The 23,098-nt window shown below is 46.8% G+C and overlaps 1 protein-coding gene across 1 annotated transcript; it reads right to left on the minus strand.

Annotated features, from left to right (window-relative positions):
* Positions 1-17,528: 17,528 nt before the first annotated feature.
* LOC123079966 (uncharacterized) lies at positions 17,529-20,561 on the minus strand. The gene is made up of 3 exons (XM_044502808.1): positions 20,109-20,561; positions 19,952-20,018; positions 17,529-18,198 (listed from the first exon to the last, which is right to left on the minus strand). Exons 1-3 carry the CDS (start codon positions 20,371-20,373, stop codon positions 18,111-18,113), a joined length of 420 nt encoding a protein of 139 aa, XP_044358743.1. The 5' UTR covers positions 20,374-20,561; the 3' UTR covers positions 17,529-18,110.
* Positions 20,562-23,098: the final 2,537 nt, after the last annotated feature.

Consider the following 23,098-nt stretch of genomic DNA (forward strand, 5'->3'; position numbering starts at 1 on the left):
GCATCTTTCTTTTCCATAAGATATTTAATAGTAGCATGATTAGTGTGAACAGTTACTTTAGAATCAACAATATAAGGTCTGAACTTATCACAAGCAAATACAACTGCTAAAAATTCTTTTTCAGTATTAGCATAATTTCTTTGGGCACTGTCTAGAGTTTTACTAGCATATTGGATAACATTTAATTTCTTATCAACTCTTTGTACTAGAACAACACCTACAGCATAATCACTAGCATCACACATAATTTCAAAGGGTAAATTCCAATCAGGTGGCTGAACAATAGGTGCAGAAATCAAAGCTTTCTTAAGTATTTCAAATGATTCTACACAGTCATCATCAAAGACAAAAGGAACATCTTTTTGTAAGAGATTAGTCAGAGGCCAAGAAATTTTTGAGAAGTCTTTAATGAACATCCTATAAAAATCGGCATGACCAAGGAAACTTCTTATACCTTTGATGTCCTTAGGACACGGCATCTTTTCAATAGCATCAACTTTAGCTTTATCAACTTCAATAACTCTTTCAGAAATTTTATGCCCCAAGACAATACCTTCATTAACCATAAAGTGGCACTTCTCCCAATTCGAGATAAGATTAGTTTCTTCACATCTCTGCAAAACTCGATCGAGGTTGCTTAAGCAATCATCTAAAGAAGTTCCATACACGGAGAAATCATCCATGAAAACCTCAACAATCTTTTCACAAAAGTCAGAGAATATAGCCATCATGCATCTTTGAAAGGTAGCAGGTGCATTACATAAACCAAAAGGCATACGTCTTTAAGCAAATGTACCGAAAGGGCAAGTAAAAGTAGTCTTTTCTTGATCCTCTTTTGACACAAGTATTTGAGAGAAACCAGAATAACCATCTAGAAAGAAAAAATGTGTATGTTTGGATAATCTTTCTAGCATTTGATCGATAAAAGGTAAAGGGTAATGATCCTTTTTAGTAGCTTTATTTAGTTTGCGGAAATCAGTTACCATTCTATAACCTGTAACAATTCTTTGTGGGGTCAATTCATCTTTATCATTAGGAACAACAGTAATTCCTCCCTTCTTAGGGACACAATGGACAAGACTTACCCATTGACTATCAGCAACAAGATAAATTATACCTGCCTGCAGAAGCTTTAGTATTTATTTTCTTACCACTTCTTTCATCTTAGGATTTAACCGTCGTTGGTGATCAACAACCGGTTTAGCGTCTTTCTCCAATTTTATTTTGTGCTGGCATAGAGTGGGACTAATGCCCTTAAGATCATCAAGAGTATATCCAATAGCAGCATGGTGCTTCTTCAGAGTTTTCAATAATTTCTCTTCTTCCTGCTCTGAAAGGTTAGCACTAATAATAACATGATATATCTTCTTTTCATCAAGATAAGCATATTTAAGAGTATCAGGTAATGGTTTAAGCTCAAACATGGGATCAACCTTGGGTGGAGGAGGATCCCCTAGAATTTCAACAGGCAAGTTGTGTTTCAAAATAGGTCCCTGTTTAAAGAATACTTCATCTATTTCCCTTCTTTCATTCATAAACATATCATTTTCATGGTCTAGCAAATATTGTTCTAAAGGATCATTAGGAGGCACGGCAATAGAAGCAAGACCAATAATTTCATCTTTACTAGGCAATTCTTTATCATGGGGTTGTCTACGAAATTTAGCAAAGTTAAAATCATGAGACATATCCCCTAAACCAATAGTAATAACATCCTTTTTGCAATCTATCTTAGCATTAACAGTATTCAAGAAGGGCCTACCAAATATAATGGGACAAAAGTCGTCTTGTGGGGAACCAAGAACAAGAAAATCAGTAGGATATTTAACTTTCCCACACAAGACTTCAACATCTCTAACAATCCCAACTGGTGAAATAGTATCTCTATTGGCAAGCTTAATTGTAACATCAATTTCTTCTATCTCTGCAGGTGCAATATCATGCATAACTTCTTTGTATAAGGAATGAGGTATTGCACTTGCACTAGCACCCATATCAGATAAGCCATGATAACAATGATCTCCTATTTTAACAGAAACAACAGGCATGCCAACAACAGGTCTATGTTTACCCTTAGTATCGGGTCTAGCAATTCTAGCAGCTTCATCACAGAAGTAAATTACATGCCATCAATATTATCGGCCAAGAGATCTTTAACCATAGCAATACTAGGTTCAACTTTAATTTGCTCAGGGGGTGTAGGTGTTCTAGTATTACTCTTACGAACCACAGTTGAAGCTTTAGCATGATCCTTTATTCTAGTAGGAAAAGGTGGTTTCTCAATATAAGCAGTAGGAACAATAGGACCAACATTATAAGTGATAGTCTTTTCTTCAACTTTAATAGGTTCAACTACTTTTACTTCAATGGGAGGATGATATTTAAACCACTTCTCCTTAGGGAGATTAACATGAGCAGCAAATGATTCACAGAAAGAAGCTACTATCTCAGAGTCAAGTCCATATTTAGTGCTAAATTCACGGAAAACATCGGTATCCATAAAAGAACACAATCAAACTTAGGTGTTATACCTGACTCCTTACCTTCGTCGAGATCCCAATCTTCAGAGTTGCGTTTAATTCTTTCCAATAAATCCCATTTGAATTCAATAGTCTTCATCATAAAAGAACCAGTACAAGAAGTATCGAGCATGGAGCGATTATTGAGAGAAAGCCGAGCATAAAATTTTTGAATAATAATTTCTCTTGAGACCTCATGATTGGGGCATGAATATGACATTGACTTAAGCCTCCCCCAAGCTTGAGCAATGCTTTCTCCTTTGCGAGGCCAAAAATTATATATATAATTACGATCACGATGAACAAGATGCATAGGATAAAACTTCTGACGAAATTCCAATTTCGATCGGTTGTAGTTCCATGATCCCATATCATCACATAGCCTAAACCATGTCAATGCCTTTCCCTTCAAAGATAAAGGGAAGACCTTCTTCTTGATAACATCCTCGGGCATACCTGCAATCTTAAATAATCCACAAACTTCATCCACATAGATTAGGTGCAAATGAGGATGCAATGTTCCATCTCCTGTAAAAGGATTAGCTAGCAGTTTCTCTATCATACTCGAAGGAATTTCAAAGTAAACATTTTCAGTAGGTTCAGTAGGTTGAGGAGCAACTCTTTGCTCTACTGGCCGGGGTGAAGATACCCCGAACAAGCCCCTCAAAGGATTACTTTCCATAGTAACAAGTGACAGTAAATTTCAGCACACTATATAAATTTTTCCTTACCAAATTCCACTTACCAAAGGCGCTTCACTCCCTGGCAACGGCGCCAGAAAGGAGTCTTGATGACCCACAAGTATAGGGGATCTATCGTAGTCCTTTCGATAAGTAAGAGTGTCGAATCCAACAAGGAGCAGAAGGAAATGACAAGCGGTTTTTAGTAAGGTATTCTCTGCAAGCACTGAAATTAAATAAGGTGCAGCAAGATGGCCCAATCCTTTTTGTAGCAAAGGACAAGCCTGGACAAACTCTTATATAAAGGAAAACGCTCCCGAGGACACATGGGAATTATCGTCAAGCTAGTTTTCATCACGCTCATACGATTCGCGTTCGTTACTTTGATAATTTGATATGTGGGTGGATCGGTGCTTGGGTACTGCCCTTTCTTGGACAAGCATCCCACTTATGATTAACCCCTCTTGCAAGCATCCGCAACTACGAAAGAAGAATTAAGGTAAACCTAACCATAGCATGAAACATATGGATCCAAATCAGCCCCTTACGAAGCAACGCATAAACTAGGGTTTAAGCTTCTGTCACTCTAGCAACCCATCATCTACTTATTACTTCCCAATGCCTTCCTCTAGGCCCAAATAATGGTGAAGTGTCATGTAGTCGACGTTCACATAACACCACTAGAGGAATGACAACATACATCTCATCAAAATATCGAACGAATACCAAATTCACATGACTACTTATAGCAAGACTTCTCCCATGTCCTCAGGAACAAACGTAACTACTCACAAATCATATTCATGTTCATAATCAGAGGGGTATTAATATGCATAAAGGATCTGAACATATGATCTTCCACCAAATAAACCAACTAGCATCAACTACAAGGAGTAATCAACACTACTAGCAACCCACATGTACCAATATGAGGTTTTGAGACAAAGATTGGATACAAGAGATGAACTAGGGTTTGAGAAGAGATGGTGCTGGTGAATATGTTGATGGAGATTGACCCCCTCCCGATGAGAGGATCGATGGTGATGACGATGGTGACGATTTCCCCCTCCCGGAGGGATGTTTCCCCGGCAGAACAGCTCCGCCGGAGCCCTAGATTGGTTCCGCCAAGGTTCCGCCTCGAGACGGCGGCGCTTCGTCCCGAAAGCTTCCTTCTGATTTTTTCTAGGACGAAAGACTTCATATAGAAGAAGATGGGCACCGAAGGCCTACCAGGGGGCCCACAAGACAGGGGGGCGCGCCCAGGGGGTAGGGCGCGCCCCCCACCCTCGTGGCCAGGGTGTGGGCCCCCTCTGGTTGATTATTTCGCCAGTATTTTTTATTAATTCCAAAAAGTGCCTCCGTGGAGTTTCAGGACTTTTGAAGTTGTGCAGATTAGGACTCTAATATTTGCTCCTTTTCCAGCTCAGAATTCCAGCTGCCGGTATTCTCCCTCTTCATGTAAACCTTGTAAAATAAGAGAGACTAGGCATAAATATTGTGACATAATGTGTAACAACAGCCCATAATGCAATAAATATCGATATAAAAGCATGATGCAAAATGGACGTATCAATTATCAGGAATTTTTTGTGGGGCGGTGAAGAGAATAGGAAAAGAACACATTGGCTGGAATGGGATAAGATGATGAGACCAAAAGTGAAGGGGTATGGGCTTTCACAATCTTCAGCTTTTTAATCAAGCGCTTCTGGCGAAACAAGCTTGGCGTCTTTTGGTTTTCCCGGACTCTCTGTGTGCAAAGGTGATGAAAGCTAAATACTATCCTCATGGGCACCTTATTGATACGGTATTTCCTCAAGCTACATCCCTTACTTGGAAAAGAACTATGCATGGCCTCGAATTGCTAAAAAAGGCATTATTTGGAGAGTGGTCGATGGGACTAGTATAAATATTTGGAGGGATAATTGGATCCCTAGGGAATCTGGCCTACAAATTTGCACAAAAAAGAACAGAACTAGGATCAAATTGGTGTCCGAGTTATTTTTGAGTGGATCTAGGAATTGGGATGAGAACCTGATAAGGCATTTATTTGATATTCATGATGCAGCGGAAATTCTAAAGCTCTGTATTCTTCGAGTGGGCGAGGGAGATATTATTGCTTGGCACCACGAGAAAAGTGGCTTGTTCTCGGTGAAGAGTGCGTATAGACCGGCTTTGAATCTTAAAGAACCAAGGATTGATTCTGGCAATTCTAGTGATGCCATAAATGGGGATAGGAGGCTCTGGAATATTTTTTAGAATGCTAATGTCCCCCAGAAAATTAGAATATTTGCCTGGAGGGCCGCTTCTAATAGTTTGGCGGTTCAACTCAATAGGGTTAAACATCATCAAACTACTCTAGGTACTTGCTCAATATGTGGTATTGACGATGAGTGTATTTTTCGTGCGTTGGTGGTTTTTCCCAAGGCTCGTGCGTTCCGTATGGCATTGAAGGAAGTGTGGAAATTACCGGCGGAGGAGACCTTCAAATATTCTGGACCGGATTGGTTCCTTATTTTATTGGACCAGTTAACTTCGCCTGTACGCGAGCAAACTATATTCATGTTCTGGAGAGCGTGGCACTTGAGGAATGATTTGATCTTCGGTAAGGGAATGGAATCCATCTCAGCCTCAGTGAGTATTGTCGAAAATTATTGGGCATCTTTCTCATCTTGTCATGCTAAAATGCAGGTGGAGAAATGCAGTAAAGGTAAGCAAGTGGAGCTGGATCTTCAGCCAACCAATAACATTGAGAGAAAGGTTACTCTTTGGAGGCCACCTTCCCCAGTCATCTACAAGATTAATGTCGACGCAAATTTTGTGGAGGCCATTGAAGCTGCGAGCGTGGGGGTGGTTGTTAGAAATCACTATGGACAAGTGATCCTATCCTCCTGGGATTATATTGGTGTCGGTGTCAAAACCGGCGGATCTCGGGTAGGGGGTCCCGAACTGTGTGTCTAGGATCGATGGTAACAGGAGACGGGGGACACGATGTTTACCCAGGTTTGGGCCCTCTCTATGGAGGTAATACCCTACTTCCTGCTTGATTGATCTTGATGAATATGAGTGTTACAAGAGTTGATCTACCACGAGATCGTAATGGCTAAACCCTAGAAGTCTAGCCTCTGTGAATATGATAATGAATGTCTGTCCTATCCGGACTATGCTCTCCGGTTTATATAGACACCGGAGAGATCTAGGGTTACATGAGGTCGGTTACATAGGAGGAAATCTTCATAATAGGTCGCCTAGCTTGCCTTCCATGCCAAGTAGAGTCCAATCCGGACACGGGCATAGTCTTCGGTCTTCATGTCTTCACGGCCCATCAGTCCGGCCCATGGATAACACGCCGGACGCCCGAGGACCCCTTAGTCCAGGACTCCCTCAGTAGCCCCTGAACCTGGCTTCAATGACGAGGAGTCCGGCGTGCAGATTGTCTTCGGCATTGCAAGGCGGGTTCCCTTCTTCCGAACTCCAGGATAGTCTTCAGATGTGATCATTGTATCCGGACCTGTAACGCACTCCACACACAACCGCAGAGAGAATATAATATTTGCACGAGTCTGATCTGCTGACAGCTTTTTACAACACGACGTACGCCTGTCCGGCCATAATCGAACCGTTTCTTTTTATCTGCCATCCCACATTTCAAAACGCGGTTTCTACAGGCACGTCTTGTCGAAGCAGAGATCGTGTCCCCCTATCGCGGGATTCTCATCAATGCGGGCATGGGTAACCCAACCGCGCCGTTTGCACGACCCTTGGGAATAGGCGAGTTTAAGGGGGTAAGATTCCCCTCTTTTACCCACGCCCCTTTTCTTTCTCAGCCCTTCCGTCCTCGAGCTCCAGCACCCAAGCTTTAGCTTTTCCCTCATTCGAGAAAGTACTCCAAAGATGTCCGGATCCGGAGCTGGAGGTAAGTGGATGGCCTCTTCCGTCAAGAAGAAGGATATCAGGGAGCTCCGGGAGGCCGGATAACTGGCCAAAGAGATCGCTCATCGACTCCCGGCCAAGGGACGGGTCGTCCCCACTCCCGAGCCCCACGAGAGGGTTGTGTTTCTCACACACTTCGTCCGCGGGCTTCGGTTCCCTCTTCACCTATTCGTCCGCGGGTTAATGTTTTACTACGGGCTGGATTTCCATGACCTAGCCCCTAACTTCATCCTTAATATTTCGGTGTTTATCGTTGTTTGTGAGGCTTTTCTCCGCATCCCGCCTCACTTATGCCTGTGGCTGAAGACCTTCAATGTGAGGCCGAAAGTAGTGCGCGGTCAACAAGCAGAATGCGGAGGCGCTATGGTGGGCAAGATGCCCAATGTCACCTGGCCCGAAGGTTCATTTGCAGAGACGGTAAAGGGGTGGCAATTGGGGTGGTTCTACATCACCGAGCCGCGCGACGCTGACTAGTTGGCGGCTCCCGAATTCTGATCCGGAATCCCGATGCGGCTCACCTCCTGGCAAGAGAGGGGCCTAACCTGGGGTCCCTCGGACAAGATGACTGGGCTCCAGACATGCATCCAAAACATGATAGAAAGGAAAATCAAGGTCGTCAACGTGGTCCAGGTCATGCTTGTTCGTCGGGTCCTTCCATGCCAACGCCGAACTTGTAATTTGTGGGAGTTCGAGCCGGCCAAGCACCAGACGCTACTGGAGCTCTTTGGCATGACGCACGAAGAAATCTGGAAGGTGCTCTTCAAGGACGGCGAGGCGCCACCGCCTACGACCGAAGACCGCGGGCTTAGCTTGAAGCGCCAGCCCAACCCGGTAAGCTCCTTTAAAATTTTCAAGGAGTATCCCCTATTAGCATATTTTGAGAGGAATTTTAAGCTTCCTTCCCCTATTTTCAGGCCTGGATTAAGTTGGCCGAGGAGATTAACTGTCCGGCTCCGCTGCCCGAGGACCAAAAATTTCCATTATTGGAGAAGATGTTGTTCCCTGCACCTTATGAGGTGCCGGAGAAGATGGCTAAGAAGGCGGCCCAAGGGGCCAAGAAGAGCCTTCGCCGAAGACGCACTCCGGACGCGACGTCCGGAAGCGAGACTTCCTCTTTGTCCGCTGATGACGATGATGAAGAGGAAGAGGAAAACGACTCCCCACCCGAAGCGGGGAGGAAGAAGAGAGCGGCCCCCACAAGCCCGGAGGCGAAAACGCCTAAGAGGGTTAAAGGCTCCCTCGCGGATAACTCCACGTGGGATGTTGACAGCAGTCCAGAACGACCTCGCGGGACCAAGCCTCGGGCCGCTTCGTAAGTGACGGTGTCCTGGACTAGGGGGTACTCATCACGTCGTGTCCCGATCAGTTGGATTGGGCCGAGGACCCCCATGGCCGTGTACTCATGGGCCAGTTCGGACAGCTGCCGCATACAAGGAAGATTCCACAAGACTTGGCGATCAAGACAAGGATTCCTCCCCACCGGCGTATTCGGCTAGCACTCTTGTTATCCTAGGCCTCTGGTGCATTATATAAACCGAGGCCAGGCTAGTCGATAGATGGATACAACAATCATAATCATAGGCTAGCTTCTAGGGTTTAGCCTCTACGACCTCGTGGTAGATCAACTCTTGTAATGCTCATATCATCAAGATCAATCAAGCAGGAAGTAGGGTATTACCTCCATCGAGAGGGCCCGAACCTGGGTAAACATTGTGTCCCCCGCCTCCTGTTACCATCCGCCTTAGACGCACAGTTCGGGACCCCCTACCCGAGATCCGCCGGTTTTGACACCGACAGTAAGCACCAGAATTCGCAAATGTCTGGCTTTTCCGGTTTGTAATATTGACATATTGTAAACCTTGTCCTTGCAGTCCGGCGCGCGATAACTCCTCGCGATCCTAGACAGAGGATTCGCCGAACATAGAGGAGATGGCTAGCATATCTCCGCCGCCTGCTCATTCCGTCTCATCCAGGGGTGATGACGAGGTGGTGTCCAAAAAGGCCTTCCTGGGCCGGGGGGAGGTTCCGGAGATCATCGGGGCGACACCCTAGGATGACCCCTCAGACACCGGACACCTCGGGGAAAAAGCCCCCATGGGGACTGGTGATGGGGCCCGAATTCCCTTCGGCCCTCAGCCGGATACCATCCCGGAAACCTGTACAGCTCCGCGGCCTAGCAAACGGCATTCCCCACCAGGAGGGGGTGTGCCCGTTCCACCGGTGACCTCTGTCCAACCAGAGGCACCGGATAATCTGCTGGAGGCGCTACGAGGCGCCTCTATCATGGATGAACATCGTGTCCTTATGGACACGGTAATAGAGAAGGTTCAGTCCGTTAAAAGCGGACTGACCGAAGCCTGCACTAGCCTTCTAACGGGCTTTGAGGTAAGTAATGTGATTATGGGAAAAATATCACAGTATAGACAGTAGTCCCTGATGCTCTGTTTGGTGTTCGGGAAGAAAAGCCGAACAGAGGATCAAAAAATCACAGGAGTCTAACATAAGTTGTCTATGTGAATAAGCAGGTATCGCTGCAGGCTGCCACTGCTCATGCTGCGGAGGTTTCCGAACTAAAGCAGAAATTGGAGCGGGCCGAGAAGGAGCTCGGCCGCGTGAAGAAGCAGTTGGAGGATAGCCGAGGTATGTGATAACCTGTGTGTACATTTCGAAAAGAAATGAATAGTCTGACTGGACTAAAGTGTCATAAACTTTATTAGGGGCCACGACCGAGGTGGCAGCCCTGAAGAAGGCGCTAGCCGAGGCCGAGGATAAAGCGGCCAAAGAGCGTGTCTCACGCGAGAAACACGAGGCCCGGGTTAGCGAGGCGCAGCAACAGCACCAGGGTGCGATAGAGAGATTTGAGGCCCTGGAGCGCGATTGTAAGGCGCAAGAGTCCGAATTGGTGAAGGCTCGCCAGAGCGCTCAGGATGCGCGAGCCGAAGCCCAGAGCGCCCTCCAGGAAATCGAGATGGCCAAGAGGATTGCGGCAGGTAAGTTCTTCACCATGCAGAGCAAGCGTGTAGAGGCAACGTCCCTTGTACTTATCCTGAATTTTGGTTTTTCAGGGGCATTTACAGGTCTGCCGCACGGTGTGTTGGATGCGGCCGAGCATTATAGAGCCGAGGAAGCGATGTCTACGGAGAAGCTGTTCTGGTCCCAATATCTGGGATCCGAACATCCGGTGCCCTTCAGCGACCAACTGAAGCAGTTGGTCGAGCTGCACAGGTTGGCAGAGTTAGCCATGAAGGACTTTATAGTCCGGTTGTGGCCTACCGATCCTATACCGAGCAGCTACTTTGGACTTGTACAGCGGCTTGTGAGTGCCTGTCTGCGGCTCGAAGCCGTGAAGCGGTCAGTCTGTATTGAAGGTGCGCGTATGGCCTTTGCCCGCGTCAAGACGCATTGGGCCAAGCTGGATGCCAAGAAACTGATGACCGAGGGACCGCCGGAGGGCAAGGAGCATCGTCGACCTGAACACTATTTTGATGGTGTCCTGGAGGGGTCCCGTCTTGCGGCGGAGCAATGTTCAAAGGATATTATATTCCCATAAGAACATGTGTACTGTCTTGCCTTGTAATATGGAACAAATATGTTATGTAGTATAATGTTTATGATTTTAGATTTTACCTCCTGTGCGGCCGTTTATTAAATCTGAGGGATGACCAGTCGTCGGCTTCTGCCCCCACGTAGATAGTACGGGGGTGTTCGGGATAAATCTAAACACTCTTTACTCCACATTCTGGTCCTTAAAGGAGGTGTTTAGCGCAACGAACGAGGCAATCAGACTATGCGGCCTTTACCGCCCCCACTTAGCCATAGGAGTTTGACAATTAATAAAGTTGGCGAAGCCCCTGGTGTTCGGAAGGCCGTATTAGGGGCGCTATACACGCCTAATCAGAAGAACCGATTCTTCGCAAGAAGCGGGAAAAACTCCAACGATTTAGAACCTCACGAACAGCTGACCGGCTCTCGCCACATCATGACAGTCAGTTTTCGGCTTTCTCTACTGAGGTGCTCGTCCGGAAGAACTGGGATACAATCGCAGTAGTTCTCCCTTTACTACCCTAGCCGATATAGCGGAACGTAAGGTAGTAAGCACAGGAGCCGGGCAACCCAACTATTGACCAAAGACATGATTCGGAGCCGATGCATATAATGCTATAAGTTCGGGGTGCGGAACTATACTATAAAAGTGTTCGGACTTTTATTGCCGTGATGCGGGGTGTTATTAAGCCCGTGGCGTATTAGTACGTACCATGGTGTACGTGTGCAATGAGTAATAAATACTGAGGTGAGGAAACGGAAAAAATAAAGTAATGGGCTGACGCCACCATTTATTCACCGTTGTGGTGTAATCAGTACGTCAAGCCGTACTTTGTACAAGTAATGCGATAAGCAAGTAAGGCTATTGAAAATGCCGTAACCAAGGGCGAGCTGCGTGCGGGTATGTAAAACAAGTATAGTAATCGTTTATTAGAAACCACCTGGGGGGTTCCCTTGTACGCCAGAGCTCCTTGCCTCCTTGGTGTGTTCTGCCAGCAGGTTGTCCGTATAGCCCTTGAAAAGAGAGGAAGACATGTACAAAGAAAAAGCAGAAACGTGCGAATCCCAGGGTCTATCAAGCCGTACTGTGGATTGCGAGTGAGTTGTGCCTCCATCAGCACCCCATCAGTGCGTAGTTTAAATGCGCGCGGTACTAATACCATTGCCTCGTCGGGGCTGGGACGGAGGCCGAATTTGCTAGATTGGCTCGTGACGAGCCAGGCTATCTTTCTGCAGTGTAGTCCGGACCCTCTTAATGATGTCCAGGGGCTCGGCAACCGGATTATAGTGTTGCTTGAGAAGGCCACTCTGTACTTCTGCTGCTAGGGCGGTGGTGCGTTCCTCTGTACGGAGGGAGCATTCCGTGTTTCGATTTACTGTGATGACTCCCCGTGGACCGGGCATTTTTAGCTTGAGATAAGCATAATGTGGCACCACGCTGAATCTAGCGAATGCAGTTCGTCCGAGCAGCGCATGATAGCCGCTGCGGAATGGGACGATATCGAAGATTAGTTCTTCACTTCGGAAGTTATCCGGGGAACCGAATACTACCTCCAGCGTTATTGAGCCCGTACAACGGGCCTCTACGCCTGGTATGACTCCTTTAAAGGTAGTCTTCGTGGGCTTGACTCGTGAGGGGTCAATGCTCATTTTACGTACTATATCATGATAGAGCAGGCTGAGGCTGCTACCGCCGTCCATTAGGACTCGAGTCAGGTGGAATCCGTCGATGATTGGGTCGAGGACCAGTGCGGCTGAACCGCCATGCCGGATGCTAATTGGATGGTCTCGGCGGTCGAATGTGATCGGGAATGATGACCATGGATTAAATTTTGGGGCGACGGGCTCTACCACATAGACGTTCCTGAGTGCGTGCTTGCGCTCCCTTTTGGGAATGTGTGTAGTGTATATCATGTTTACCATTTTGACTTGAGGGGGAAATTTCTTTTGCCCCCCGGTGTCCGGCTGTCGGGGCTCTTCGTCATCGTCCTCGCTCTGTGATTCCCCTTCTTTGTTTCTGCTATTTACCTTGCTGGCTTGTTTAAAGACCCGACAATCTCTGTTAGTATGGTTGGCCGGTTTGTCTGGGGTGCCATGTATTTGGCAAGGACGGTCGAGTATGCGGTCCAAGCTGGATGGTTTTTCGCTGCTCCTTTTATAGGGCTTCTTTCGCTAGCCGGACTTGGAGCCACCGAATCTGGCATGAACTGTTGTGTCATCGGTGTTATCGCCATTGCTTCGGCGTTTGTTTCTGTTGCGTCGGGGCTTGCCGGTGCTATTTTTAGCCTCGGAGGGGCTTGTTTCGTTGGCCGTGTTTGTACTTCGAGCCAACCAACTATCCCCTCCCGCGCAAAAGCGGGTCATGAGTGCCGTGAGGGCTGCCATGGACTTCGGCTTTTCTTGGACAAGGTGGCGTGCTAGCCATTTGTCACAGATGCTGTGTTTGAAGGCTGCCAAGGCCTCGGCATCCGGACAGCCAACGATCTGGTTCTTTTTGGTTAGGAACCTAGTCCAGAATTTTCTGGCTGATTCTCTAGGTTGTTGAACTATGTGGCTTAGATCATCGCCGCCTGGTGGCCGGACATATGTTCCTTGGAAGTTGTCTAGGAAAGCTTCTTCCAAGTTTTCCCAGCTGCTGATAAAATTTTCAGGCAGGCTGTTAAGCCAGTGCCTAGCTGGCCCTTTGAGCTTGAGTGGGAGGTATTTAATGGCGTGGAGGTCATCTCCTCGAGCCATGTGGATGTGGAGGATGAAATCCTCGATCCACACTGCGGGATCGGTTGTGCCGCCGTATGATTCGATATTGACGGGTTTGAATCCCTCAGGGAATTCGTGATCCAGTACCTCGTCCGTGAAGCAGAGAGGGTGTGCGGCACCTCTGTATCGGGCCGCGTCACGGCGTAGCTCTGATGGAGTCCGTCTGCGGCATTCGGCCCGGGCGTGGTTAGGTTTGTCACGTCCGAATAGGTAGCCATCGTCGTGCCTTGAGGTACGTCCGTGCGATTCGTAGATCGATCTTGTATATCCTGCTTTATTGTCCAGGGTCCGCCGAAGGTCGTATGTGTGACCCTGAACTCTTTCTTTATTTTTTCGGGGTGGTGGGGCAGGCTGCTGTTCGCCCTGAGTTGCCGCTTTATCCCGACCGCGGGGTGGCCGGTCGGCCACCCTGTCTCGACCACGCGGTGGTCGTTCCGCATTATGCGAGGGAGATGTATGCTCCGGTGCTTCCTCGTCGAATTAAGGTAGCAGTCTGCGTTTCGGGTAGCTCTTAGTTGGGCGCTTAAGGCCGTATTCTTCGGCAGTCAGGACATCAGTCCATCTGTCTACAAGCAGATCTTGTTCGGCTTGAAGCTGCTGCTGTTTCTTTTTCAGGCTTCTTGCAGTGTCTATGAGCTGAAGCTTAAAGCACTCCTGCTCCACAGGGTCCTCCGGCACGATGAAGTCTTCGTTGTCGAGGCTTGTCTCTTCCTCGGAGGGTGGATGGTAACTATCATCCTCCGAGTTATCTTCTGTGGCCTGTTCATCAGGGTTGTCTTGCCTGTTGTCATGTTCCTCCTGTTCGGATGCCGCACCGACGGGGTCTTCATTGTTTTCGGCGTCACCCGGAGTGCTATTTTCTCCGGTACCAGTGTTGCCATCCTTTGAGCGACGAGGCTTAGAACGGCGTTTGGGGCGCCGACGCTTGAACTGCGTCTCAGACGGTTTGTTCATATTCGGCTCTTCTTTGTCGTCGCCAGATCCTTTGGGTGTATCAACCATGTACACGTCGTACGAGGAGGTGGCCGTCCAACGTCCAGTGAATGGCGGGTCTTGGCCTTGCTCATTGTCAGCATCGTCGTCCATACCTGCGATGTCTTCAGAGCCGTAGTCAAGCACGTCGGTTAAGTCGTCGGCGGTGGCTATGAAGTGGGTGGCGGGTGGGAAGCAAAATTCCTCGTCGTCCGCCTCTAGCTCAAACCGAATATAGTTCAGCTGTGAGTCTTCCTCCAGGGTCAAGTTCTTCAAAGAATTTAGTACGTCACCCAAAGGCGAATGCTGGAAGATGTCTGCGGCGCTAAATTCGAAAATCAACAACTGATCCAGCTCGGTGTCCGCAGGTGTATCCGGTCTGGGACGTGTAGCCGGAGACGAGTCCGGGGTTCCGTTGGCGCAAGCATTGCAGGATGTCGAGTCCGTGTGCGGCTCCAACGCCGCGGACTTTATGGCCTCGGAGGGCGCAATCTGCTTTGGCTCTAAGGTCGTCGTAGCAACAGGATCCATCTCCTGGATGTGATCTGATGACAGATTTAAGTCAAGTTCATCGGAGAGAGGGGGAGTGATCGCCGCGTCTCAAATCCATCGAAGATCAAGTCTCCACGGATATCCGCGATGTAATTCAAGCTTCCGAATCTGACCTGATGGCCAAGGGCGTAGCTATCGACCTGCTCCAGGCGGCCAAGAGAGTTGGCCCGCAGTACGAAGCCACCGAACACAAAGATTTGTCCGGGGAAAAAGATTTCTCCCAGAACGACGCCATTGCCGGCGATTGGAGGGGCCATCGAGCCTTACGTCGACCGCACAGTGGAACTCTCAATGAAAGCACCAATGTCGGTGTCAAAACCGGCGGATCTCGGGTAGGGGGTCCCGAACTGTGCGTCTAGGATCGATGGTAACAGGAGACGGGGGACACGATGTTTACCCAGGTTCGGGCCCTCTCTATGGAGGTAATACCCTACTTCCTGCTTGACTGATCTTGATGAATATGAGTGTTACAAGAGTTGATCTACCACGAGATCGTAATGGCTAAACCCTAGAAGTCTAGCCTCTATGAATATGGTAACGAATATCTGTCCTATCCGGACTATGCTCTCCGGTTTATATAGACACCGGAGAGATCTAGGGTTACATGAGGTCGGTTACATAGGAGGAAATCTTCATAATAGGTCGCCTAGCTTGCCTTCCACGGCAAGTAGAGTCCAATCCGGACACGGGCATAGTCTTCGGTCTTCATGTCTTCACGGCCCATCAGTCCGACCCATGGATAACAGGCCGGACGCCCGAGGACCCCTTAGTCCAGGACTCCCTCAATTGGTGCTTGCTATAGCGTCGAGGAAGCGGAACTTAGAGTGTCCCTGTCCGGACTATATATTGGTATGACACTAGACATGCGCGTCATTTTGGAAACTGACTGTTCCTTTGTGGCCTCCATTTTTGGAAAAGATTATGTGGAGAGATCATCCCTTGTTGATCTAAAGAAGGAAGCTGTAGATGTCTCAAAGTTGTTGGTGAATTTACAGATTTCTAAGATCAACAGGAGGATGAATATGGTGGCTCATGAGATTGCCAAGTTTAGTTTTGATAATAGATCTGATGGTTTTCTTTTTCATTCTGTTCCGTCATGCGTGGCAAAGTTTGTTATGAATGATTGTACGAACATTTTAAGTTAATTAATATATGGTGGGGTTTTTTCAAAAAAAAATTAGCAAGATCCATGGGTACCATTTAGTCAAGCCAAAAAGTTATCACTCCTAGAGGGGCTATCATGTTGACAAAAGTCGAAGAACTGATTAACCCACTTTCAAGAAAATGGGATAAAATTCTTATCGTGATGTTTTCTTTACGGTGGATGCTCAACAAATTCTCCAAATTACATTGAATGCGCTAGAGATCGGAGATTTTATTGCTTGGATTTATACACGATCGGGAACGTTCTTTGTTCGGTCAGCTTATCATAAGGAGTGGGAGCATCAATACGGGTAGAGACTGACTAACTCAGATGGTCAGGGAGGTGCAACATTTAATCTGATTTGGAAGGAAATATGGGGTCTTCACCTGGAAGGGGGTTACATGGAGAGTTACCTTGCTATTGAGTTACTGTTGAATGACACATTTGTACTACTGTTCAATGTCCACTATGTTCTATTGGTATAGAGGACATACAACACTGTCTATTATATCGTGTGTGAGCAAAGAAAATTTGGAAAGAACTCGACCTAATTGAGGAAGTTAATGAAGCAATGTTGGAGGATCGCTTGAGAATATTCACTTTGGGAATTCTTGCTAAACTAGACTATGATTGGAGATATCCCATCGACAGAACTTGCAGCTGTTGTAGCGTGGTTCATATGGTGGCAACAAAGACAGCTGGTGAGAGGAGAATCAATGCAGTCGTGTGAGAGATCGGCCCTTGCCATCAAAGTTCTAGCCACAAATTTCAATAGAGTGTCATCTTCAAAATTCCCAAGTGCAAGTGTGATCAAATGAAGAAGAGGTCGACAAATGGAGTTATTTAAGTTAGCGTGGATGCTTCTTTATCCGAGGAAACCTTTTCAGGTGCTACTGGAGCATTGGCGTGAGATGAATATGGGAATTTCATTCCGGCTGCGACCTAGTTCTTACCCCATGTGAGTAGCATGGGCTCAGCTGAAATAATTGCTAATCGAAATGGTTTGAGTTGGCTTTGAATATTGGCTGCAACAAGGTGATTATTGAGTCAGGTTGCTTGAACCATGCAAAAGGAGAAAGATAACTTTGGCCCTGATAGGGCTTGTGATAACGGAGTGCAAACAGTTAGCCAATGATTTAGTTAGATTGATCATCAACGCTGCTATTAGGAAGCTTAAATGAGGTGGAAAATTGTTTAGCTAATACTTCTCTTAATTCTAGATCTTCTTCCTATTTGGATTCTTCTTTCCTGGACTTTATTTCATCTTTGCTAATAAATGATCTATCGATCATTTGATGACTAAAGTTCTATTACACTAAAAAAACAAAGTAAGTACATGTGTGGCTTACTACAAAGTAGCAAAGAAACTTTGTATGGGTCAAAATGCACGACGCCACGCCTAAAAAAATGCATTATGCCTCACTAACGTTCTTTCTGAGAAACACATGTAACTCTATTCATACTCGAAATCATTACAGGTACAATGTTCTGGATACAAATCCAAGAAATTACAGTGTAATTCCTACTCCCTCCGTCCAAAAAAAGTTGTCCGGCCGTAGTTCAACTTTGTTTTTGCAAAAAAAAACCTCAGAGATTTAATTCTCGTGCAAATCACCCCGCTTCCACCTTCCTTCTTCCGTGTCGGCACCGTCGAAAGCTTCCCCAAGCGGAGCCGCCGTCAGGCCTCGCGCGCTACCGCCGGCCCAGCTCGCAGGACTACCACCTCCACCCACCTGCGCCGCCGCCGCTCACCTGCACCACCCCTGCATAACGTGTACGGCCTCCGCCGCCTCGCCGGAGCCCCCACCGCCGGCCTCCATCTCCTATGCCGGCGCCGGCCTCCATCTCTCCTCCGAGCGGCACAGGTGATGCCACCCGTTGAAAATACGATGTACAGGAGTCGCGCCCCGAGCCGCTGGTGCGCTTCCTCCATGAGTGCGCTTCCTTTGGCCGCCGCCACCCACCTGCTCGCAGGACAAGTGCCGCCTCCCACCTCTGTTGCTGCCTCTACTTCTAATCGATTGGCCTCGACTTCTTCCCGCCACCTCTTCTGCCTCTGCTGGTACTACTCCATGACTTCCTCCCGCCTCCTCTGCCGCCTCTGCAGTTGGGCAATGGATCAGGAAATTGAGCAGTGTGTTTAATTGATGCTCGTTAAACTCAGATCATTTGAGCACTGAATCGAGTGGATCCGGAATAATCAGTGTACACCCAGGAAGAAGCACAACCTGATGCAAACTGTTAGAGCATTACTTGATCCTGATTCGCTTAATCTTGTCTGAGAAATTTATTTGCAAGAGTAATTCTGATTCGCTTAATTTTGTCTGAGAGCTACAGCCAAGAGTAATTTGATGGAGTAAGAGAAATTTGATGGTAACTTGATTCAGTGTACAAACAGACAAATGCAGAGACTGTATCTAATTTGATTCAGTGTACAAACAGATAAATGCAGAGACTGTAGCCTTGAGCATTGACTGTAGCTAAGTGTACAAACAGACAATGCAGAGATATGTACTGAACTTGAAAGTGAAATTAAAATTCAAATTGAGTAAAGTTTGCTGGAAAATTCTGAACACTTAGTCTGATGCTCTGATGCCAAATCATTCTGATGCTTTGATTCAAATTGAATTTCAGAATGATGTAAAATCATTTGCTCTGATGCAAAATCATGCAGTGTAACTCTTGTAATTATTCTGATGCTCTGATGCAAAGCCATTCTGATGCAAAACCATGCTAGTACCATCCTTGGGTGAATCCGAAATTAACAGTACCTCATTTGGCTAACATAAATCAGAGCTATCAAAAGTCTATTTTGCATCTAGCAGCTCAACTCCAACTGGATGACGAGCCTATGTGTAACCTGTAACTAGCCCAACTACAGGGGAAAGGATCACAAATAACTTTCAGCAAGAATGTTTTGTTGAAAGTTTTCTGGAGTGATAAATGCACTCAAAAGAAGTTCAGTTAATTGTTACTGTTGTTGTTTGAATTTACACTGTCAAGAAGAATCAGTAAGATATGTAACAAAGTCAAGAATATGTTGAGCCATCAGCCAGTCTATGTAAATGCATATTCCATCATGATCATATAGCAGCACCACTACATATAGCAGCAGAACAATGATTCCTAGATGCAATAGTAATCATTTTGTTTAAAACTTCACAAAAAAATTCAGTTAACTTTTGAACACAAGTACAATCAGAATATGATAATGTTATGGTGATCATGTTCAGTAGCTGAATCCAAGAGGACAAAAATTTCAGTTAACTTTTGAAGTTTCGGTAACTACAGTAACTGAATTTACAGTAAGATTTCTCACTCCATTACTTTCCTGTTAACTGTATTATTCTGCTATTAACAATCAGAATTAACTGTATCATTCAGTCAAGTTGGTGTTCAGAACCTGTCATTTTCTTCCAAAACCTGTCGATTTCTGTCAGGTTTTGATCTGTCAAGTTTACTCAATTTTTACTCAATTACTTTTGATCTGTCAGGTTTTGAACTTTTGATCTGTCAAGTTGATGTTCAGGTTTTGATTCCTAGACACACAAGTTTACTGAATTCTTACTCAATTAGTTTGAGATTGTCATGCTTCCTAGTCAAAACTGTCATGGTTTTATCTTATCTTACTGGATAGTGGCATGTTCATCTCAAGCATATGTTTAGGCAAATTTACAGTTATACAGTCAAGCATACTGTATGTTCATCTCAAGCTAACAGTAGTTGAACATTGGAGATCAAAGCATACTGTATGCCCAATGTTGTTTCAATGTGTGGTTGCTCTCTCGAATTCCATGGCTAACAATAGTTTTAAAATCATCAAGGGCGCATCTGTACTCGTCTAGCAAGCTCACCTGAGATCAATGGAAGCAGGATCCATACTCGTACTCCATTCCTCTGCACCAAGTCCTCCTCCAATCGCTGCACAGTCCAAGAGGACAAGAACAAAACCAGCTCAGTTGCTTGCTTCACCAGAAAGAAATCAGCAGCTAGAAGACAGACATGCGCTACCGTGGGCGAGCGGGCAGCAGAAGCAGAAGTAGAAGCGGCAGCGACGGCGTCGGTGGAGCGAAGAGGGCGGGTCCTCCATCATCAATCCGCCAGCTCGAGGAGGGAAATGGCAGCGGCAAGACGAGCACGGGGCAGTGGCATGTGGCTGGAGCAAGTCTTCGTCTTCCCCATGCCGTGGTCGTCTTCCCCACGCCGTCAACTTCCGCAGCAGCCGCTCGGGGTCTGGAGGAGGAACTGGTGGTTGAGGAGCTCGAGGATCTTCCATGCCTCCAGATCGAGCCCCAACTCCCTCCAGGACATGAGCGCGGCCGCCGGAGCCGGGAAGTCGCGGGCTTTGCAGAAAAGGGGATCCTTCCCTCTGGATCTCCTGGTGCGAAGGAAGAGAAGCGGCGAGACGAGGGGGAGGAGGCGGCCGGCACGTGGCGAGGCGACGGAGCAGGCGGAGAGGCGGCACAGCAGGCGGCAAGTGGAGGAAATACGCCGACAATAATAAAGTTATTATTTATATTTCCTTATATCATGATAAATGTTTATTATTTATGCTAAAATTGTATTAACCGGAAACTTAGTACATGTGTGAATACATAGACAAAACAGAGTGTCCCTAGTATGCCTCTACTTAACTAGCTCGTTAATAAAAAATGGGTAAGTTTCCTGACCATAGACATGTGTTGTCATTTGATGAACGGGATCACATCATTAGAGAATGATGTGATGGACAAGACCCATCTGTTAGCTTAGCATAATGATCATTAAGTTTTATTGTTATTGCTTTCTTCATGACTTATACATATTCCTCTGACTATGAGATTATGCAACTCCCGAATACCGGAGGAACACCTTGTGTACTATCAAACGTCACAACGTAACTGGGTGATTATAAAGATGCTCTACAGGTGTCTCCGAAGGTGTTTGTTGGGTTGGCATAGATCGAGATTATGTTTTGTCACTCCGAGTATCGGAGAGGTATCTCTGGGCCCTCTCGGTAATGCAACATCACTATAAGCCTTGCAAGCAATGTGACTAATGAGTTAGTTACGGGATGATGCATTATGGAACGAGTAAAAAGACTTGCCGGTAACGAGATTGAACTAGGTATGATGATACTGACGACCGAATCTCGGGCAAGTAACATACCGATGACAAAGGCAATAACGTATGTTGTTATTGCGGTTTGACCGATAAAGATCTTCGTAGGATATGTAGGAACCAATATGAGCATCCAGGTTCCGCTGTTGGTTATTGACCGGAGATGTGTCTCGGTCATGTCTACATAGTTCTCGAACCCGTAGGGTTCGCACGCTTAACGTTCGATGACGATTTGTATTATGAGTTATGTGTTTTGGTGACCGAAGTTTGTTCAAAGTCCCAGATGAGATCACGGACATGACGAGGAGTCTCGAAATGGTCGAGAGGTAAAGATTCATATATTGGAAGGTTATCTACGGACACCGGAATGGTTCCGAAGAGGTTTGGGGATTTTTTGGAGTACCAGGAGGTTACCGGAACCCCCTGGGAAAGTTAATGGGCCTCATGGGCCATAGTGGAGAGGAGGAGGCAGGCCACAGGAGGTGGCGCCCCCCCCAAGCCAATCCGAATTGGACAAGGGGTGGGGGGTGCGGCCCCCCTTTCCTTCTCCCTCTCCCCCTCTTTCCCCTTTCCCCTCTCCGTTGGAAGGAAAGGGGGGTCCCAACTAGGACGAGGAGTTCTAGTGGGACTCCCCCCACTTGGCGCGCCCCCTAGGGCCGGCCAGCCTCCCCTCCCCTCCTTTATATACAGGGGCGGGGGCACCCCCAAAGGCACATCAATTGTTCTCTTAGCCGTGTGCGGTGCCCCCCTCCATAGTTTACTCCTCCGGTCATAGCGTCGTAGTGCTTTGACGAAGCCCTACGGGATCACATCACCATCACCGTCACCACGCCATCGTGCTGACGGAACTCTCCCTCGACTCTCTGCTGGATCAAGAGTTCGAGGAACGTCATCGAGCTGAACGTGTGTTGAACACGGAGGTGCCGTACGTTCGGTACTAAGATCGGTTGGATCGTGAAGACGTTCGACTACATCAACGGCGTTAAACTAACGCTTCCGCTTTCGGTCTATGAGGGTACATGGACACACTATCCCCCTCTCGTTGCTATGCATCTCCTAGATAGATCTTGCGTGATCGTAGGAAAGTTTTTGAAATTGCATTCTACGTTCCCCAATAGTGGCATCAGAGCCAGGTCTATGCGTAGATGATATGCACGAGTAGAACACAAAGAGTTGTGGGTGATAATAGTCATACAGCTTACCACCAACGTCTTATTTTGATTCGGCGGTATTGTTGGATGAAGCGGCCCAGACCAACATTACATGACCACGTTCATGAGACCGGTTCTACCGACGTGCTTTGCACATAGGTGGCTGGCGGGTGTCTGTTTCTCCAACTTTAGTTGAATCGAATTTGACTACGGCCGGTCCTTGTTGAAGGTTAAAACAACACACTTGACCAAAACTCGTTGTGGTTTTGATGTGTAGGTAAAAACGGTTCTTGTTAGAAGCCCGTAGCAGCAACGTAAAACTTGCAACAACAAAGTAGAGGACGTCTAACTTGTTTTTGCAGGGCATGTTGTGATGTGATATGGTCAAGACGTGATGAGATATAAATTGTTGTATGAGATTATCATGTTTTGCAAAAGTTATCGGCAACTGGCAGGAGCCTTATGGTTGTCGCTTTATTGTATGAAATGCAATCGCCATGTAATTGCTTTACTTTATCACTATGCGGTAGCGATAGTCGTAGAAGCAATAGTTGGCGAGACGACAACGACGCTACGATGGAGATCAAGGTGTCAAGCCGGTGACGATGGAGATCATGACGGTGCTTTGGATATGGAGATTAAAGGAACAAGATGATGATGGCTGATGTCTACTACACAACCTTCTTCTTGTAGACGTTGTTGGGCCTCCAAGTGCAGAGGTTTGTAGGACAGTAGCAAATTTCCCTCAAG

This window comes from Triticum aestivum, chromosome 3D (assembly GCF_018294505.1).
Source record: "Triticum aestivum cultivar Chinese Spring chromosome 3D, IWGSC CS RefSeq v2.1, whole genome shotgun sequence".
In the NCBI taxonomy this organism is placed as follows: Eukaryota; Viridiplantae; Streptophyta; class Magnoliopsida; order Poales; family Poaceae; genus Triticum; species Triticum aestivum.

Bases quoted from the DNA above. Each gene is read 5' to 3' on its own strand.
- LOC123079966 (XM_044502808.1), bottom strand. From the start codon at position 20,373: ATGGAAGATCCTCGAGCTCCTCAACCACCAGTTCCTCCTCCAGACCCC. The intron at 20,019-20,108 runs GTAGCGCATGTC...TGGACTGTGCAG, and splicing joins CTGCTGCCCGCTCGCCCACG to CGATTGGAGGAGGACTTGGT. The intron at 18,199-19,951 runs GTGAGCTTGCTA...GCCCAACTGCAG, and splicing joins CCTGCTTCCATTGATCTCAG to AGGCGGCAGAGGAGGCGGGA.